The 15,943-nt window shown below is 42.3% G+C and overlaps 1 protein-coding gene across 1 annotated transcript in view; it reads left to right on the top strand.

Annotated features, from left to right (window-relative positions):
- LOC132781450 (metal transporter CNNM4-like) overlaps window positions 1-15,943 on the top strand; it is a 44,198-nt gene that overhangs the window by 15,587 nt on the left and 12,668 nt on the right. Inside the window, exons 4-5 of the mRNA XM_060785724.2 lie at window positions 623-792; window positions 9,567-9,666. Coding sequence (XP_060641707.2) covers window positions 623-792; window positions 9,567-9,666 — 270 coding nt within the window. The remainder of the gene's footprint in view (window positions 1-622; window positions 793-9,566; window positions 9,667-15,943) is intronic.

The following is a 15,943-nucleotide window of genomic DNA, read 5'->3' as shown; positions in this document are numbered from 1 at the left end:
TGTTCGTCAGTGAAGTCTTGTGTGCCAAGTTTGGTTCAATTCCATCATTGGTGGAGTTCAGGATGCTCTTTGATTGTAGGTGAACTATAAATCCCAGCAACTACAACTCCCAAATGACAAAATCATAATTTTTTGAGTGATGGTCATTCCTTGTGTAGTGAGATGTTTTGTTGCCAAATTTGGTGTGCTTTCGTTCCTTGGTTCTTTTGTTTTTAAGGTACTCATTATGCACAGAGCATTTATATATATATAGATATAATACAAATTAAATAGACATACAGAATAGAGTTGGAAGGGACTGTCAAGAAGTACTGAGAGAAGGAGGGAAAGAGGGCAGGAATGAAGGAGGGAAGGGGGGAAGGAGGGAGGAAAAGAAGGAAGGAAGGAAAGCAAGGGAGAGAAACAAGGAAGGAGAGAAGGAAATAAAAAAGTGAAAGGGAAAGAAGGAAGGATGTAACCAAAGAGCAAAGAAATGGAGGAAAGAAACAGGTAGAGATGGAAGAAAGAAGAAGATAAATAGGAAGGGAAAGAAGCAGAGGAAAGGAAGGAGAGAAAGAGGGAGGGAAGGTTGGCCACAGCAATGGTTCGATGTATCATTTCGGTCCCTCTCCTCCTGGTACAGAGGTGCAATGGTTCTACCCAAACATCATCACTGAGAAATGCCTGCTGTGCCTCCTGAAACACCGAGATGTCATCTGTGAGCTGAAGTTTGATGAAGGGAACAAGGATGCCCCCCACCATTTCCTATACCAAAGGAATAAGACAGCCGACTACTTCATCCTCATCTTGCAGGTATTGGTTTTGTTCTCTGAGCTCCTTGCTTTTGGACAATCAGCACACAATGAGCCAAGTACGTAAACTTTGACTTCCAGGTATTCTGGACTTCAGCTCCCAGAATCCCTGATCATTGGTCAAGGCAACTGAGGCCCTTTATACACTGCCATATAACATCTAGATCAGTGTTTCTCAACCTGGGGGTCGGGACTCCTGGGGGGGGGGGTCTTGTGGGAGTTTCAGAGGGTCGCCAAAGACCATCAGAAAACACATATTTCTGATAGTCTTAGGAACCATTTGGCAGAGAAGGCTTAAGATCTCTCCATCTATCCTCTTCCTTTTTGGTGTTAGTGAACTACAACTCCCAAAATTCAAAAACAGCATCCCCAATGGAGAAATGCCTCTAGAACATGGCCATATAGCCCGAAAAAACCCACAAGAACTGAGTGATCCCGGCCATGAAAGCCTTCGACAATACAGCATCCCCAATTCTCACCAGTATTCAATGTTGGCCATGTAGGTAGTGTGCCAAGTTTGGTGCTGATCCATTGTGGGCTGGGTTCAGGGTGCTCTTTGATTTTTATTTTATTTGTCGTGTCAGGGCAACCAGTCAATTGTATTACATTTCTAACAGAACAAAACAAACAAACAGACAAAATACAAAATTTGCGAGTTTGGTAGTTGATTAAATGTCCTTTGACCAGTATCTGGCCACTTGGAGTGCCTCTGGTGTTGCTGCAAGAAGGTCCTCCATTGTGCATGTGGCAGGGCTCAGGTTGCATTGAAGCAGGTGGTCTGTAGTTTGCTCTTCTCTGGTCTCGCATGTCATGGATTCCACTTTGTAGCCCCATTTCTGAAGGTTGGCTCTGCATCTCGTGGTGCCAGAGCGCAGTCTGTTCAGCGCCTTCTAAGTCGCCCAGTCTTGTGTGTGCCCAGGGGGGAGTCTCTCATTTGGTATTACGCATGGGTTTATGCACCCACGCATTCACTTCGTTCATCTGGAGAGGCCCGCTCGCGATTCCGCCTGCATCGCAGGCGCGTCTGATGGGGACGCGAGACAGGGCCTTTTCTGTGGTGGCCCTCCAACTCTGGAACACCCTCCCCAAAGATCTTAGACAGGCCCCTACGTTGGCAGTCTTTAGGAAGAACTTGAAGACATGTTCCGATGTGCCTTTCCAGAATAGGAAAATTCCAACAAGTCCCAGAAGCACTTTAGTAGAAATTAAGATTGCCGGCACACTGCACTTACCCTATAATCCTACATATCACCTGTCACATCAGCAGTTTTAATTCTGTACCCATTACTCTGGCCCGGCCCAGTTTTATTGTGTCTTAGTGTATTGTTTTATTGTTGTTGTTTTAATATTGCTTTAACTGTTTTTGATTTGCTCTAGGTTGTGTATTGTTATGCTATGTTTTGAGGCCTTGGCCTTTGTAAGCTGCATCGAGTCCTTCGGGAGATGCTAGCGGTGTACAAATAAAGTTAATAATAATAATAATAATAATAATAATAATAATAATAATAGCCATTTATTGAGGTTCTGGGTTTGAGCCTGCCACTTTTGGACTCTCACTTGCTGAGGTGTTTCAGCGAGTGTCTCTGTAGATCTTAGAAAACTATTTCTTGATTTAAGTCATTGACGAGCTGGCTAATAGCCAAACAGGGGATGAGCTGGAGATGTCTCTGCCTTGGTCCTTTCACTATTGGTTGCTACTTCCCGGCAAATGTCAGGTGGTGCAATACCGGCTAAACATTGTAGTTTCTCCAGTGGTATAGGGCGCAGACACCCCGTGATAATGCGGCATGTCTCATTAAGAGCCACATCCACTGTTTTAGTGTGGTGAGATGTGTTCCACACTGGGCATGCGTACTCAGCAGTGGAGTAGCATAGCGCAATGGCAGATGTCTTCACTGTGTCTGGTTGTGATCCCCAGGTTGTGCCAGTCAGCTTTCGTATGATATTGTTTCTAGCACCCACTTTTTGCTTGATGTTCAGGCAGTGCTTCTTGTACATAAGAGCATGGTCCAGAGTGACTCCCAGGTATTTGGGTGTGTTGCAATGCTCCAGTGGGATTCCTTCCCAGGTGATCCTCAGAGCTTGGGATGCTCTTTGATTGTAGGTTAAGTATAAATCCCAGCCACTACAATTCCCAATGTCAAGGTCTATTTTCCCCAAACGCCACCAGTGTTCACATTTGGGCATATTGAGCATTCGTGCCAAGTTTGGTCCACATCCATCATTGTTTGAGTCCAGTGGTCTCTGGATCCATCACAACTCCAAAACTCAAGGTCAATGCCCACCAAATCCTTCCAGTATTTTCTGTTGGTCATAAGAGTTCTGTGTGCCAAATTTAGTTCAATTCCATTGTTGATTGTAGGTGAACTATAAATCCCAGCAACTACAACGCCCAAATGACAAAATCAACCCCCCCCCCCACCAACTACACCAGTATTCAAATTTGGGCGTATTGGGTATTTGTGCCAAAGTTGGTCCAGTGAATGAAAATACATCCTGCATATGAGATACTTACATGACGATTTATAACAGTAGCAAAATTCCAGTTATGAAGTAGCAATGAAAATAATGTTATGTTTGGGGGGGTCACCACAACATGAGGATTGTCATTCGGAAGGTTGAGAAACACTGATCTAGATTATCTGCATCAAACTGGATTATATGACAGTGTATCCAGTTCAAAGCAGATAATGTTGATGGGGAGATATTGGAAATATAGATATTTATACATATATTGTATGTACATTACAAGCACTGATATATAGAGAAAAAAAAATCAGATTCTCTCTGTATTAGGAAGCCAAACTAATAGGGCAGAAAGAATGCTGAAGGAAATCTGTGTTGAAAGGGGGAGGAGAAGGGGGGCATATTATCTATACAGACTAGTACAGCTTAGCCCAGGCCATACCTTCTTACTTCTTAGTAAGGAATCTCTCTCCATCCTGATAGGTCAAAGTAAGCCCCTTGATGGATCGGTGTAAGCTGTAAACTGCTCTTAGAAACTTTTTTAGAGACATGCCTCTTGCATGTTGGAAGATAGAATTTGATATTACTATGATGCTTAAGGTGATGTAGTGATGATGTTAACGTATGTAGAAGCATGTTTCTTTGTTTGCCTGCATTTGCAGATGTATAAAAGGGAAAGACAACTCCTTTATCCTTACTCTGGTTGGCTTTTGGATGTAATTCCACCCCAGAGTCTCAGCTGACAATAAACACACTTTTCTATCTCCCAGATTGCTCTTGGTATTATCTCTCCTATCTGCTGCTACAATGTGGATTATCTGATTTGATAATATGGATTATATGGCAGCGCAGAAGGGGCCTGAAGCTTCTAGGGAGTTGACGTATAAGGCTGGATCTACACTGCCACATAAAATCCAGATTATCTGCTTTGAACTGGAGTATATGGCAGTGTAGACATATAACCCAGTTCAAAGCAGATAATTTGGATTCAGAAAATGGATTATATTTATTATTTTATTTATTTACAGCATTTATATTCCGCCCTTCTCACCCCGCAGGGGACTCAGGGCGGATTACAATGTACACATATATGGCAAACATTCAATGCCAATTAGACATACGTGTATAGACATACACAGAGGCTATTTAACTTTTTCTGGCCACCAGGGAAGCTGTCGCTTTCATTGCCCATCTGCGACACTGAAGTATTTCCGCATTCCCGGCATGCTTTGCTGGAGTGCTTTTTGCTGGAGTCTTTCTATGGCCTTATAAATTAGTTAATTATCCTCCCCACACATAGGTGGTACCTAATTTTCCTACTTGACAGATGCAACTGTCTTTCGGGTTGCAAAGGTCGACAACAAGCTACACAAAATTGGCCGGAAGCTCACTCCGACCTGGGCTGGCTTCGACCTCATGACCTTCTGGTCAGAGGGATCTTAATGCAGCTGACACTCAGCCAGCTGCGCCACAATCCCGGTGTAGATCCAGCCGAAGGGCTTTTCTACATTGCTATAAAATCCAGAATATTGAAGCAGATGATCCACTTTGAACTGGATTCATAGAATCAGAGTTGGAAGAGACCTCATGGGCCATCCAGTCCAACCCCCTGCCAAGAAGCAGGAATATTGCATTCAAAGCACCCCTGACAGATGGCCATCTAGCCTCTGTTTAAAAACCCCCAAAGAAGGAGCCTCCATCACACTCCGGGGCAGAGAGTTCCACTGCTGAACGGCTCTCACAATCAGGAAGTTCTTCCTCATGTTCAGATGGAATCTCCTTCCTTGTAGTTTGAAGCCATTGTTAGGCTTCCTAGTCTCCAGGGCAGCAGGAAACAAGGTTGCTCCCTCCTCCCTGTGACTTCCTCTCATATATTTATACATGGCTATCATATCTCCTCTCAGGCTTCTGTTCTTCAGGCCAAACATGCCCAGCTCCTTAAGCCGCTCCTCATAGGGCTTGTTCTCCAGACCCTTCTCTGGACACATTCCAGCTTGTCAACATCTCTCTTCAATTGTGGTGCCCAGAATTGGACACAATATTCCAGATGTGGTCTAACCAAGGGGTAGCATTACTTCCCTAGATCTAGACACTATGCTCCTATTGATGCAGGCCAAAATCCCATTGGCTTTTTCTGAGTCTACACTGCAGATAAACCATATGCTATCCCACTGAGCTGTTATTATGTTTCAATGCTCAATGATACCTTGATCATTGATATATCTGGTATTCCTCATGATAACGTCTTAATAATAATGGTAATAATAATAATAATAATAATAATAATATGTGCCCCACTTTATCTCTCTAAAAAAGAGAGATCAATTAGGCATTAATAAAAAACATAGGATTATCTTGTTTGTTTGCATGCATCCAGTACTGGGGAAGGGAGGAAATTATATAAATGTATTAATTAATAAACAGGATGCATAGAAACATTACAGGATGCATAGCCTCCTGACTATTGCACCTTCCCATGCCTCTACCAAGGAATCACTGCACTTACTCTGAGCTTCTCATTGTTGGCCAGCCAGGGAGTTGTTCTTATAATGTTAATTGATTTTAATGTTTTAAATATTTGTTGTTATTGATTGTATTTTACTGTGTTTGTTTTAACTTGTAATCCTTGGACTTGTCCCTTTGTATGCTGCCTCGAGTCCCTTTGGGGATATGGAGGCGGGGTATAAAAATAAAGTTATTATTATTATTATTATTATTATTATTATTATTACACTGCCATATAATCCAGTTCAAAGCAGATAATCTGGATTTTATATGGCAATGTAGAAAGGGCTGAAGACATCTAGAAGACTAGAGTTTTGGAGTCATTGCAGATCATTATGCCATGCTAGCCCTCACCTAAATCTGAATAATAATAATAATTCACATTAAGGATGGCTGGGACTGAATGGAAAATTGCCATTTAGAGTTTGTTGATATGCTGCAGGAATCAAGCCATTTCATCCTTGTACTCCAAAGTAGAATTTATGAGCCCAACATGAATTGAATCAGGCCCCTTCTACACTATCATATAAAATCCAGATTATCTGCTTTGAACTGGATTATATGGCAGTGTAGACAACACACAATCCAGTTCAAAGTAGATACTCGAGTATAAGCCTAGTTTTTCAGCCCTTTTTATAGGCTGAAAATGTTCCTCTCGGCTTATACTCGGGTCAAGGTTATTTATTATTTTACGCTGTTATTATTATTTTTATTACATGTATTATTTTACTCTATTTATTATTATTATTACATTTATAATTTTACTCTATTATCATTACATTATTATTTTACTTTACTATTGTTGTTATTATTGCATGTATTATTTTACTCTATTTATTATTGTTATTACAGTTATTATTTTACTCTATTTGTCCTGTCACACCCAGATCCTATAAAAATAAAACTAAGATGTGCTTCTCTCTTTGTCTGGGTGGACCGCGGGGGTCTTTCTTTAGAAGCTTCAGATTCCCAGCACCTGAGGCTACTACAGGTTTTGAACACTAAAACAGAATATTTATTTCTCAAAGTCCTTGCAGACTTGGCACAGCTTGTCAAAGTTACAAACAAAACAGTCAATTGGTGAAACCATAGAGATGATCTTTCTTTCTTTTTTCTTCAGTTACTCAGGTAACTCTTCCCCAAAAGGTAGAAAATATCCTGGAATCCTTTCACCCTAACCCTGAGCTGCTTTGGTTAGAAAAAACAGGTTTTTCCCTATCTATAGATCAAGGTTAGATTTGGAGATAAAGTAATGCTCAATAATATTCAATAACTCAATATCTATCTATGACTCAATAACCTTCTCTATCTTTCTTTCTATCTATATGACTTAGTTACTCAATTAACTTTTCTATATCTCGGTTGCTATCTATAATTCTATTATATCTCAATTCTCAATTAGACTCAATATTACTCAATCATATCTCAATTAGCTTCTTTATCTATATAACTCAATCATACTTACAATGTTTTTTTCAGAGCTACCTGCCTAACCAACAGCACATCCGAAACTTTCTTTCTCTACACTGAAGGAGGCAGGGAAGATTCCAAAATGGAGACCTTAAACCCTAGGAAAAAGGGCGGTCTCTAAACCCAAAGAGATACCGTATATACTCGAATATAAGCCAAGTTTTTCAACCCTTTTTTTGGGCTGAAAATTTCCCCCTCGGCTTATATTCGAGTCAAGCCGGGTAGCTGCGAAGGCCATCGACTGGAGCTGGTTATGGAGACTTGCGCTGGCTGCGGAGGCCAGCGCAGGCTTCCGCAGCCCCGGAAGTCTCAATCAATCAAATCATTTATTTCAGTCATTGACCAGCACAGGAAATAGAGTCACATTTTCATACAAACTTGATATGTTTGGTACATTAAAAATATAAATATAACTACTGAAGCACAATATGGGTGAGGGAGCGGAAAGGAAGGGGAAACAGGGTAAAAACATACAATCCCAGATCCATCACCCAATTGTAGATTCAGAGAAGAAGATTACTGGACACATAGTTAACTTTTGGGACTAGTCACTCCCTGACGGATTTGGTATGCTGCTGCACAAAACTTTGCAACATTGTAGGTTGTAGCTGAATTAATATCTGCAAGTAGCATGGAGGTATAAAATTGTCCTGAATGGCCTGGGTACTTGTATAACAGAGGTAAGATAAGCCTGGCACGGGTATCCCTGTAGAACGGGCACTGAAGGAGCACATGTTCTATTGTTTCTACATGACCCGAGTCACAGGGGCAGAGTCTCTCTGGGAAAGGGATCTTCTGGTAGCGGCCTTCGAGTACAGCTGGTGGGAGAGCGTGGCATCGAGCCAGGGTGAAAGCCCTTCAATGAATAGGAACCTCTAAGTTTGTTAAATATGCCATAGGGGAGGCAAGGTATCTGCTGTCTTCATTGATAAGGAAGGTTGGAGCCGAGGCCAGATCTAGTTGTTGCTCTGTGTCTGTGATACGTTGTTTAATAAGTGCATTGGCTTGATTGTAATCCATAGCGAATAGTAGACCTGGAGAAAATCCCAATGGGGAGATTTTTGATGCTACCGCCTGCTTCCATGTGGATTGGAAGTTATCCTTTATGGTTAGTGGGGCAAGACCAAAGGGTGCACGGGATAGTCTGAGCCAGAGGTTGAGTATGGCCACCCACACCCTGGCCTCCACTCTCATAAAGCCCGTCTCTAGTTGCAGGGTGGCATTAGAAACACATTTAGGTACCTGCAAGGCCGATCTCAGAAACTTTGACTGAACCAGCTCTAATGGGGCAAAACTGGAGAAGGGGCCCAGCTGAGCACCATACAAGAGTTGGGCTAATGACTTAGCTTCAAACAGTTTGAGCGCTGACGGTGTAAAGTGGCCCCCTCTTGTCTTAAGTTATTTAGGAATGGCAGTTGAGCTCCTCTGCGCGGTGTTGGCTACTTGATCCCCATGAGCTCTTCTGCTACATTAGATTGGAGAACTACACCTAGATATTTGAAGGAGTCTTAGTCAACCAAAAGCTGAACATGAGCCAATAGTGTGATGCTGCAGCTGAAAAGGCCAATGCCATTCTAGGCTGCATCAACAGAAGCCAGAAAGAAGGTAAAAGGGAACTGATATGACACTTTACTTCAGATGGTTTTTAAATTGCTTTCAATGATAATTATTTGATGCAACTGTTTATTTTAATTTATTGTACAATGTTTGGTATTGCCTTTTGTTTATAATTTTTATGTTTTTTGTTTTGTTTATATAGGCATTTAACGTTTGCATGTTACTATGTTGGAAGGCATCCTGAGTCCCCATTATTATAAAGTTAATGTTGATACCATATTATTTTTCCACTTACATAGCTAGTTTACTAATTTACTTTGAAATGTGGTAAATATTCAAAAACATTTAGCTTACTGATGCCTCAATTAATGTAATTTTAATAATAATGTATCCATTTTTATTTTGAAATTGACCAGTAGCGGCTGCATTTCCCACCCTCGGCTTATACTCGAGTCAATAAGTTTTCCCAGTTTTTTGTAGTAAAATTAGGTGCCTCGGCTTATATTCGGGTCGTCTTATACTCGAGTATATACGGTATCTACTTTGATAATCTGGATTATATGGCCATGTAGAAGGGGCCTTGGTCTGCATAAGAACACAGTAGGACAAAAATGCATCACCACAGGTTCCAAATACCGAAAGTAACAAGCCATTAGTGAATAAAGAAATGATTAATTATGTATTGATGCACTTAAACCATGACACCATCTATAATTCATACACTCATCTAAAATGAATGCAGTCTAGTACGTTTACAAAGTTTCCACTGTGTTACAGGGGAAAGTGGAAGTCGAAGCTTGCAAGGAAAACATGAAGTTTGAGAACGGACCCTTCTCCTATTACGGGGTCCTGGCCTTGGGTCCCTTGCCCGTAGGAGGTAATGTGCCAAACTTCTTTCCTTCACACCACATGTGAACCAGGCCTCATCTACACTGCCATATAATGCAACTTCAGAATGCAATTTAACTGCATTGAATTGCCTTATATAGCAGTGTAGATAGAGCCCCATTTGTTACTGTAAATAGTGGAAGAGCATGGGCTTTGGTGATCCTTGTGAAGGGGACATGGGGCACCTGATTTAATTTGATTTATTCTGATACAGAAATAGCAATAGTGTGGAGAGTGAGTTTGATTAAATAAGTAGCCTTAGTCTTTAGTGTTAGAACAGTGTTTCTCAACCTGGGGGTTGGGATTCCTGGGGGAGGTTGTAAGGGGGTATTAGAGAGGTCACCATCAGAAAACACAGTATTTTTATTTATTCTGTTGGTCATGGGATTCTGTGGGGGATGTTTGGCTCAGTTCTATCGTTGGTGTGGTTCAGAATGCTCTTAGCTTGTGGGTGAACTATAAATCCCAGCAACTACAACTCCCAAATGTCAAGGTCTATTTTCCACAAACTCTACCAGTGTTCACATTTGGACATATTGAGTATTCGTGCCAAGTTTGGGCTAGATCTATCACTGTTTGAGTCCACAGTGCTCTCTGGATGTAGGTAAACTACAACTTCAAAGCTCAAGGTCAGTGCCCACCAAACCCTTCCAGTATTTTATGTTGGTCATGGGGATTCTGTGTGGGAAATTTGGCACAATATTATCATTGGTGGGGTTGGTGGGGTTCAGAATGCTCTTTGTTTGTAGGTGAACTATAAATTCTAGCAACTACAACTCTCAAATGTCAAGTCTTGTGCTGGTACGGTCGTACTAGAAGCTCCAGCTTTATTTGCTTTGTATTAAATGTTTGCTTGCAGTCCAAGGCTTGCGATTCTGCAGAAGGGTGGCTTCCTGTTAAAGCTTGCAGTTATAGGGCAGGCCACATGTCCATCATCATTAAGCCTTGGTTCCACCCCCTGTTCAGGCTCTGAGAGGGATAGGAACCATTTTGGTCAGTCTCAGCAAGGATAGCTAATGTACAGGACTGTGCAGGCTTCTCCTGTGCAAAAGCTTCAACCCTTTAGACTTTCCGTGGGAAAACAGTCTTAAGAGCATCCAAAGATTCCCAGGGAAACAGCCCTAAAGCTCTGAGGAATTTTGGAGGGAAAAACAGCTTTGAATATCAAAGAACTCCAGCTGAAGAGACTACAGGCCTTGCTGGTAGGTCCACTCGGTGCTTTGAGACGCAGTTCAAACTGGTAGTGGAGCCCACATCAGTTATGTTTAGGTTCACAGTCAGCCTGGGAGAAGTTAGAAAGGGATTTTCCTTTAAAGTAAAGTGACAAGTAAAGTAGAAGCCACCAGTTGCACAAAAGCCTGGAAGCATTTGTTTAACCTTTTGAAGGCAAGAGAAGTTTCTGTTTGATTGTTCCTCAATAAAAGACTTTGTTATACTTCACAAGCCCTCTAAAGACTGTTTGTGGTGGAAAATCCCTAAGAGCTTCTCTTCGGGCCCCCTGGCTTCCCGCTGGGCTCAAGCTGCACGTCCTGTTTTAAAGGCACTTCATTTCAAGCCCAGCGCGCGACAGAACAAGTCTATTTTCCCCAAACTCCACCAGGGTTCACAGAGTATTCGTGCCAAGTTTGGGTCAGATCTATCATTGAGTCAACAGTGTTCTCTGAATGTAGGTGAACTACAACTCCAAAACTCAAGGTCAAGGCCCATCAAACCCTTCCAGTATTTTATGTTGGCAATGGGAGTTCTGTGTGCCAAGTTTGCATTGTTGGTGGGGTTCAGAATGCTCTTTGATTATAAATCCCAGCAACTACAACTCTCAAATGTCAAATCAATTTCCCCCAAACTCCACCAGTGTTCACAACTCCACCAGAGTATTTGTGCCAAGTTTGGGCCAGATCTCTCATTGTTTGAGTCAACAGTGCTCTCTGGATGTGGGTGAGTCAACAGTGCTCTCTGTGCTCAGTGCTCTCTGGATGTAGGTGAGCTTTAACTCCCAAACTCAAGGTCAATGCCCACCAAACACTTCCATGGGAGTTCTGTGTGCCAAGTTTGGTTCAATTGCATTGTTGTTGGGGTTCAGAATGCTCTTTGATTGTAGGTGAACTATAAATCCCAGCAATGACAACTCTCAATAATCAATCAGCTCCCCCCCCCCCCCCCCCGACCAGTATTCAAATTTTGGCATATTGGGTACTTGTGCCAAATTTGGTCCATGAATGAAAATAAATCCTGCATATCAGATATTTACACGATAATTCAAATTACGATTATAAAATAGCAACAAAAATAATATTTGGTTGGGGGTCACCACAATGTGAGGAAATGTATTAAGGAGTCACAACATTAGGAAGGTTGAGAAACACTGTTCTAAATGTATCCACTCTCTCATACAAGTCAAATTTATTATGAGGCTGACAAGCAGGGGCGGCTCATCCATTACGCAAAGTAAGCGGTTGCAGTACACTTTTTTTTTGCCAGGGGTGCAGAGGCGCCTCTGTAAATGCCCCTCGACCACCACTTCAGGAGCACCCCCTCGGCTCACAACAGCCCTAGCAGTCCGGGGGAAGCCTCAGCAACCTATTACGCAAAGTAAGCATTTGCAGTATAGTTGATTTTGCCCAGGGGCGCTCTTGAGGCGCTCTTGGGGGAAAATAGACCTTGACATATGCGAGTTGTAGTTACTGGGATGTATAGTTCACCTACAATCAAAGAGCATTCTGAACTCCACCAATGATGGAATTGAACTAAATATGGCACACAGTACTCCCACGACGAACAGAAAATATATATCAAAAATTGGGGGGGGGGGGGGCGGCGCCAAAATACTGTTTGCTTACCATTGAAAATTACCTAGGGCCGCCTCTGCTGACAAGCAACCCCTATATTCTGCATGAAATGAAAAAAAATATGAAATATTGTTGAAAAGCGGGTGATTCCAAAGGGAATGGAGGCAAGTAGATCCAAGGAGTGGAAAAGCAGATTTAGCAGAGCTTGCATTCAAAAGTGATAAGAGGAAGGGACTACCATTCAAAAGAGAAATGGCCAAGTTGCTTATACTTTTCCTGAGGATTTTTTTCCAAAGCTTCGTCAAATCACATGTTGATTTGGTGCCATCTGGTGGTTTAATTTGGAGACAGTTTACAAATAATCCAGAGTTTTCATAAATTGTTGCTTTGGAACTAAAGAGTGCATCATCCTACACTGTAGAATTAATGAAGTTTGGCATCACTTTTAACTGCCCTGCCTCAATGCTGTGGAACCAAAGGAGTTGTAGTTTTACAAAGCCTTTACCTTCCTCTGCCAAGGCACCTTTCCACAAAAGTCAACATTGAAATACATCACCACCTGAGCTCTGCGAGTGCAGCATTTTTACAAATGAAGCTGAGAGTGTTTGAGGACCAGGACATCCATAGGGAGACCAAGGTGCTTGTTTATAAAGCTATTGTCCTCCAAACCCTGTTCTACACCTACAAAACGTGGACTGTCTACAGATGTCAGACTCAACTCCTGGAACAATTCCATCAGCTTTGCCTCCGGAAAATCCTCAAAATCTCTTAGGAAGAAAAGTGGACAAATGTCAGTGTGCTGGAAGAAGCAAAGACCACCAGCATTGAAGTGATGTTCCTACGCCATCAATTCCGCTGGACTGGCCACGTTGTCCGAATGCCTGATTACCGTCTCCCAAAGCAGTTAATCTACTCCCAACTCAAGAACGGGAAATTTAATGTTGGTGGACAGGAAAAGAGATTTAAAGATGGGCTTAAAGTCAACCTTAAAAACTGTGGCATAAACCTCGACAACTGGGAAGCCCTGGCCCTTGAGTGCTCTAACTGGAGGTCAGCTGTGACCAGCAGTGCTGCAGAATTTGAAGAGGCACAAATGGAAGGCAAAATAGGAGAAACGTGCTTGGAGGAAGGGGACGCATCAAGCCAACCCTGACCAGGGCTGCCTTCCATCTGGAAACTGATGTCCTCACTGCGGGAGAACATGTGGATCAAGACGAGGGCTCCACAGCCACCTACAGACTCACCCCCAAGACGCCACACTTGGAGGACCATCATCCTCAGGCTACAAGGGATTGCCTAAGTACAAGTGCTTCACGAAATGATAACTCCCTGGATTCCATAACACTGACTCAAAATCAAGCTGCATTAAATCTACAGTGTGGATGTACCCTAAGAGAGATAGATTTCTGGGGGTACTTCTAGAGCAGATATGGGCAAACTTGGGCCATCCACGTGTTTTGGACTGCAACTCCCACAATTCCTAACAGCTGGTTCTAGACAAACAGCTCTTTTACATTGGCAGTAAAAAGACAACAAGATTTAGCATGGAAAGAGAAAGAATTGACAACATGGCAAAGAAAACATGGAAGAATTACAAGCTGAAAACATCATCCTATCAAATTCCATGCATGGATTATATCGCTGTCACCAGTATCTCCTGACCTTTAATTCAATCGTGAGAGATCCCTTAAAGAGTGAGAAGAGGATGGATGGGGAACGTGTGGTCTTCTACATGTTGTTGGACTTCAATGCCCATCAGTCCTGCCCACCAAACCATTTGGTTTTTTAAAATGATTTTTATTAGAATATTATAAAGTTACATCGAAAGAGGGGGAATATTTAGAGAAGATAGAGAAGTAGGAAAATAGGAAATAAAAAAACTTCCCACCAACCGTTCCTTTTTTTTTTTTTTGTATCAGACACGTAAAGAGGGGGAATAATACTGGTAATAGGAAAGTAGGAAAATGCCTGCCAAACCAATTGTGATGGATGAGGGGAGACAAAGTCTGTGCACATTTGGGGAGTCATAAGTTTGCCCTCACTGGGCGCAAGATCGTCATTATATTTCAAGAACATTATGGTACTGTTCCATTATCCAGAGGGAGGCCACTAGGGGGTGCTAGAGAGAGAGAAGTATAGTTCATTTTACAGGGAGGGATTTGAAGAAGGAAAACCATTTCCCCCATTTTTTTCTAGTCAATCCCCTCCCCACTTCCCATATCATAAACTATGGTTGTTTTGGAGACGGTGACATGGGTGGGAGGAATAACAGGAAAATGAGGAAATGATTTTACTCCTTCAATCCACCATCCACCCGATAAAATAGATTATTCTTCTTTCTCTAGTGCCCCCTAGTGGTCTCCTCTCCGATAATGGAATACAGTGTTCCCTCACTTATCGTGGGGTTCCGTTCCAGAACCCCACGATTTTCACCTGCAATAAGTGAAAATCCGCGAAGTAGGGAAGCCATATTAATTTTAATATGATGCTTTTGAGCTGTGGTGTTGGAGGAAAGTGCTGAGAGTGCCTTGGACTGCGAGAAGATCCAACCAGTCCATCCTCCAGGAAATAAAGCCCGGCTGCTCACTGGAGGGAAAGATACTAGAGACAAAGTTGAAGTACTTTGGTCACATCATGAGGAGACAGGAAAGCCTAGAGAAGACAATGATGCTGGGGAAAGTGGAAGGCAAAAGGAAGAGGGGCCGACCAAGGGCAAGATGGATGGATGGCATCCTTGAAGTGACTGGACTGACCTTGAGGGAGCTGGGGGTGGTAACGGCCGACAGGGAGCTCTGGCGTGGGCTGGTCCATGAGGTCACGAAGAGTCGGAGACGACTGAACGAATGAACAACAACAACATTATTTTATATCTATCTATATATATATATATAAATGCTCTGTGCATAATGAGTACCTTAAAAACAAAAGAACCAATGAACGAAATCACACCAAATTTGGCAACAAAACATCTCACAACACAATGAGTGACCATGACTCAAAAAAATATGATTTTGTCATTTGGGAGTTGTAGTTGCTGGGATTTATAGTTCACCTATAATCAAAGAGCATTCTGAACTCCACCAATGATGGAATTGAACCAAAGGTGACACACAGAACTCCCATGACCAACAGAAAATACTGGAAGTGTTTGGTGGGCATGGACCTTGAGTTTGAGAGTTGTAGTTCACCTACATCCAGAGAGCACTATGGACTCAAACAATGATGGATCTGGACCAAACTTGGCACAAGCACTCAATACGCCCAAATATGAACACAGATGGCATTTGGGGGAAATAGACCTTGACATTTAGAAGTTGTAGTCACTGGGATTCACAATTCACCTACGATCAAAGTGCATTCTGAACCCCACAAACGACAGAATCAAGGCAAACGTCCCATACAGAAGCCCCATGACCAACAGAAAATACTTATCCAACTTCCTTCATCAGGGCAAGAAAACATAATGAAAGTCCTCCTGAC

The sequence above is a fragment of the Anolis sagrei genome, chromosome X, assembly GCF_037176765.1.
Source record: "Anolis sagrei isolate rAnoSag1 chromosome X, rAnoSag1.mat, whole genome shotgun sequence".
NCBI classification, from domain to species: domain Eukaryota; kingdom Metazoa; phylum Chordata; class Lepidosauria; order Squamata; family Dactyloidae; genus Anolis; species Anolis sagrei.
Note: the sequence above shows the minus strand (reverse complement) of the source record. Positions and strands in the feature narration are given on the sequence as shown.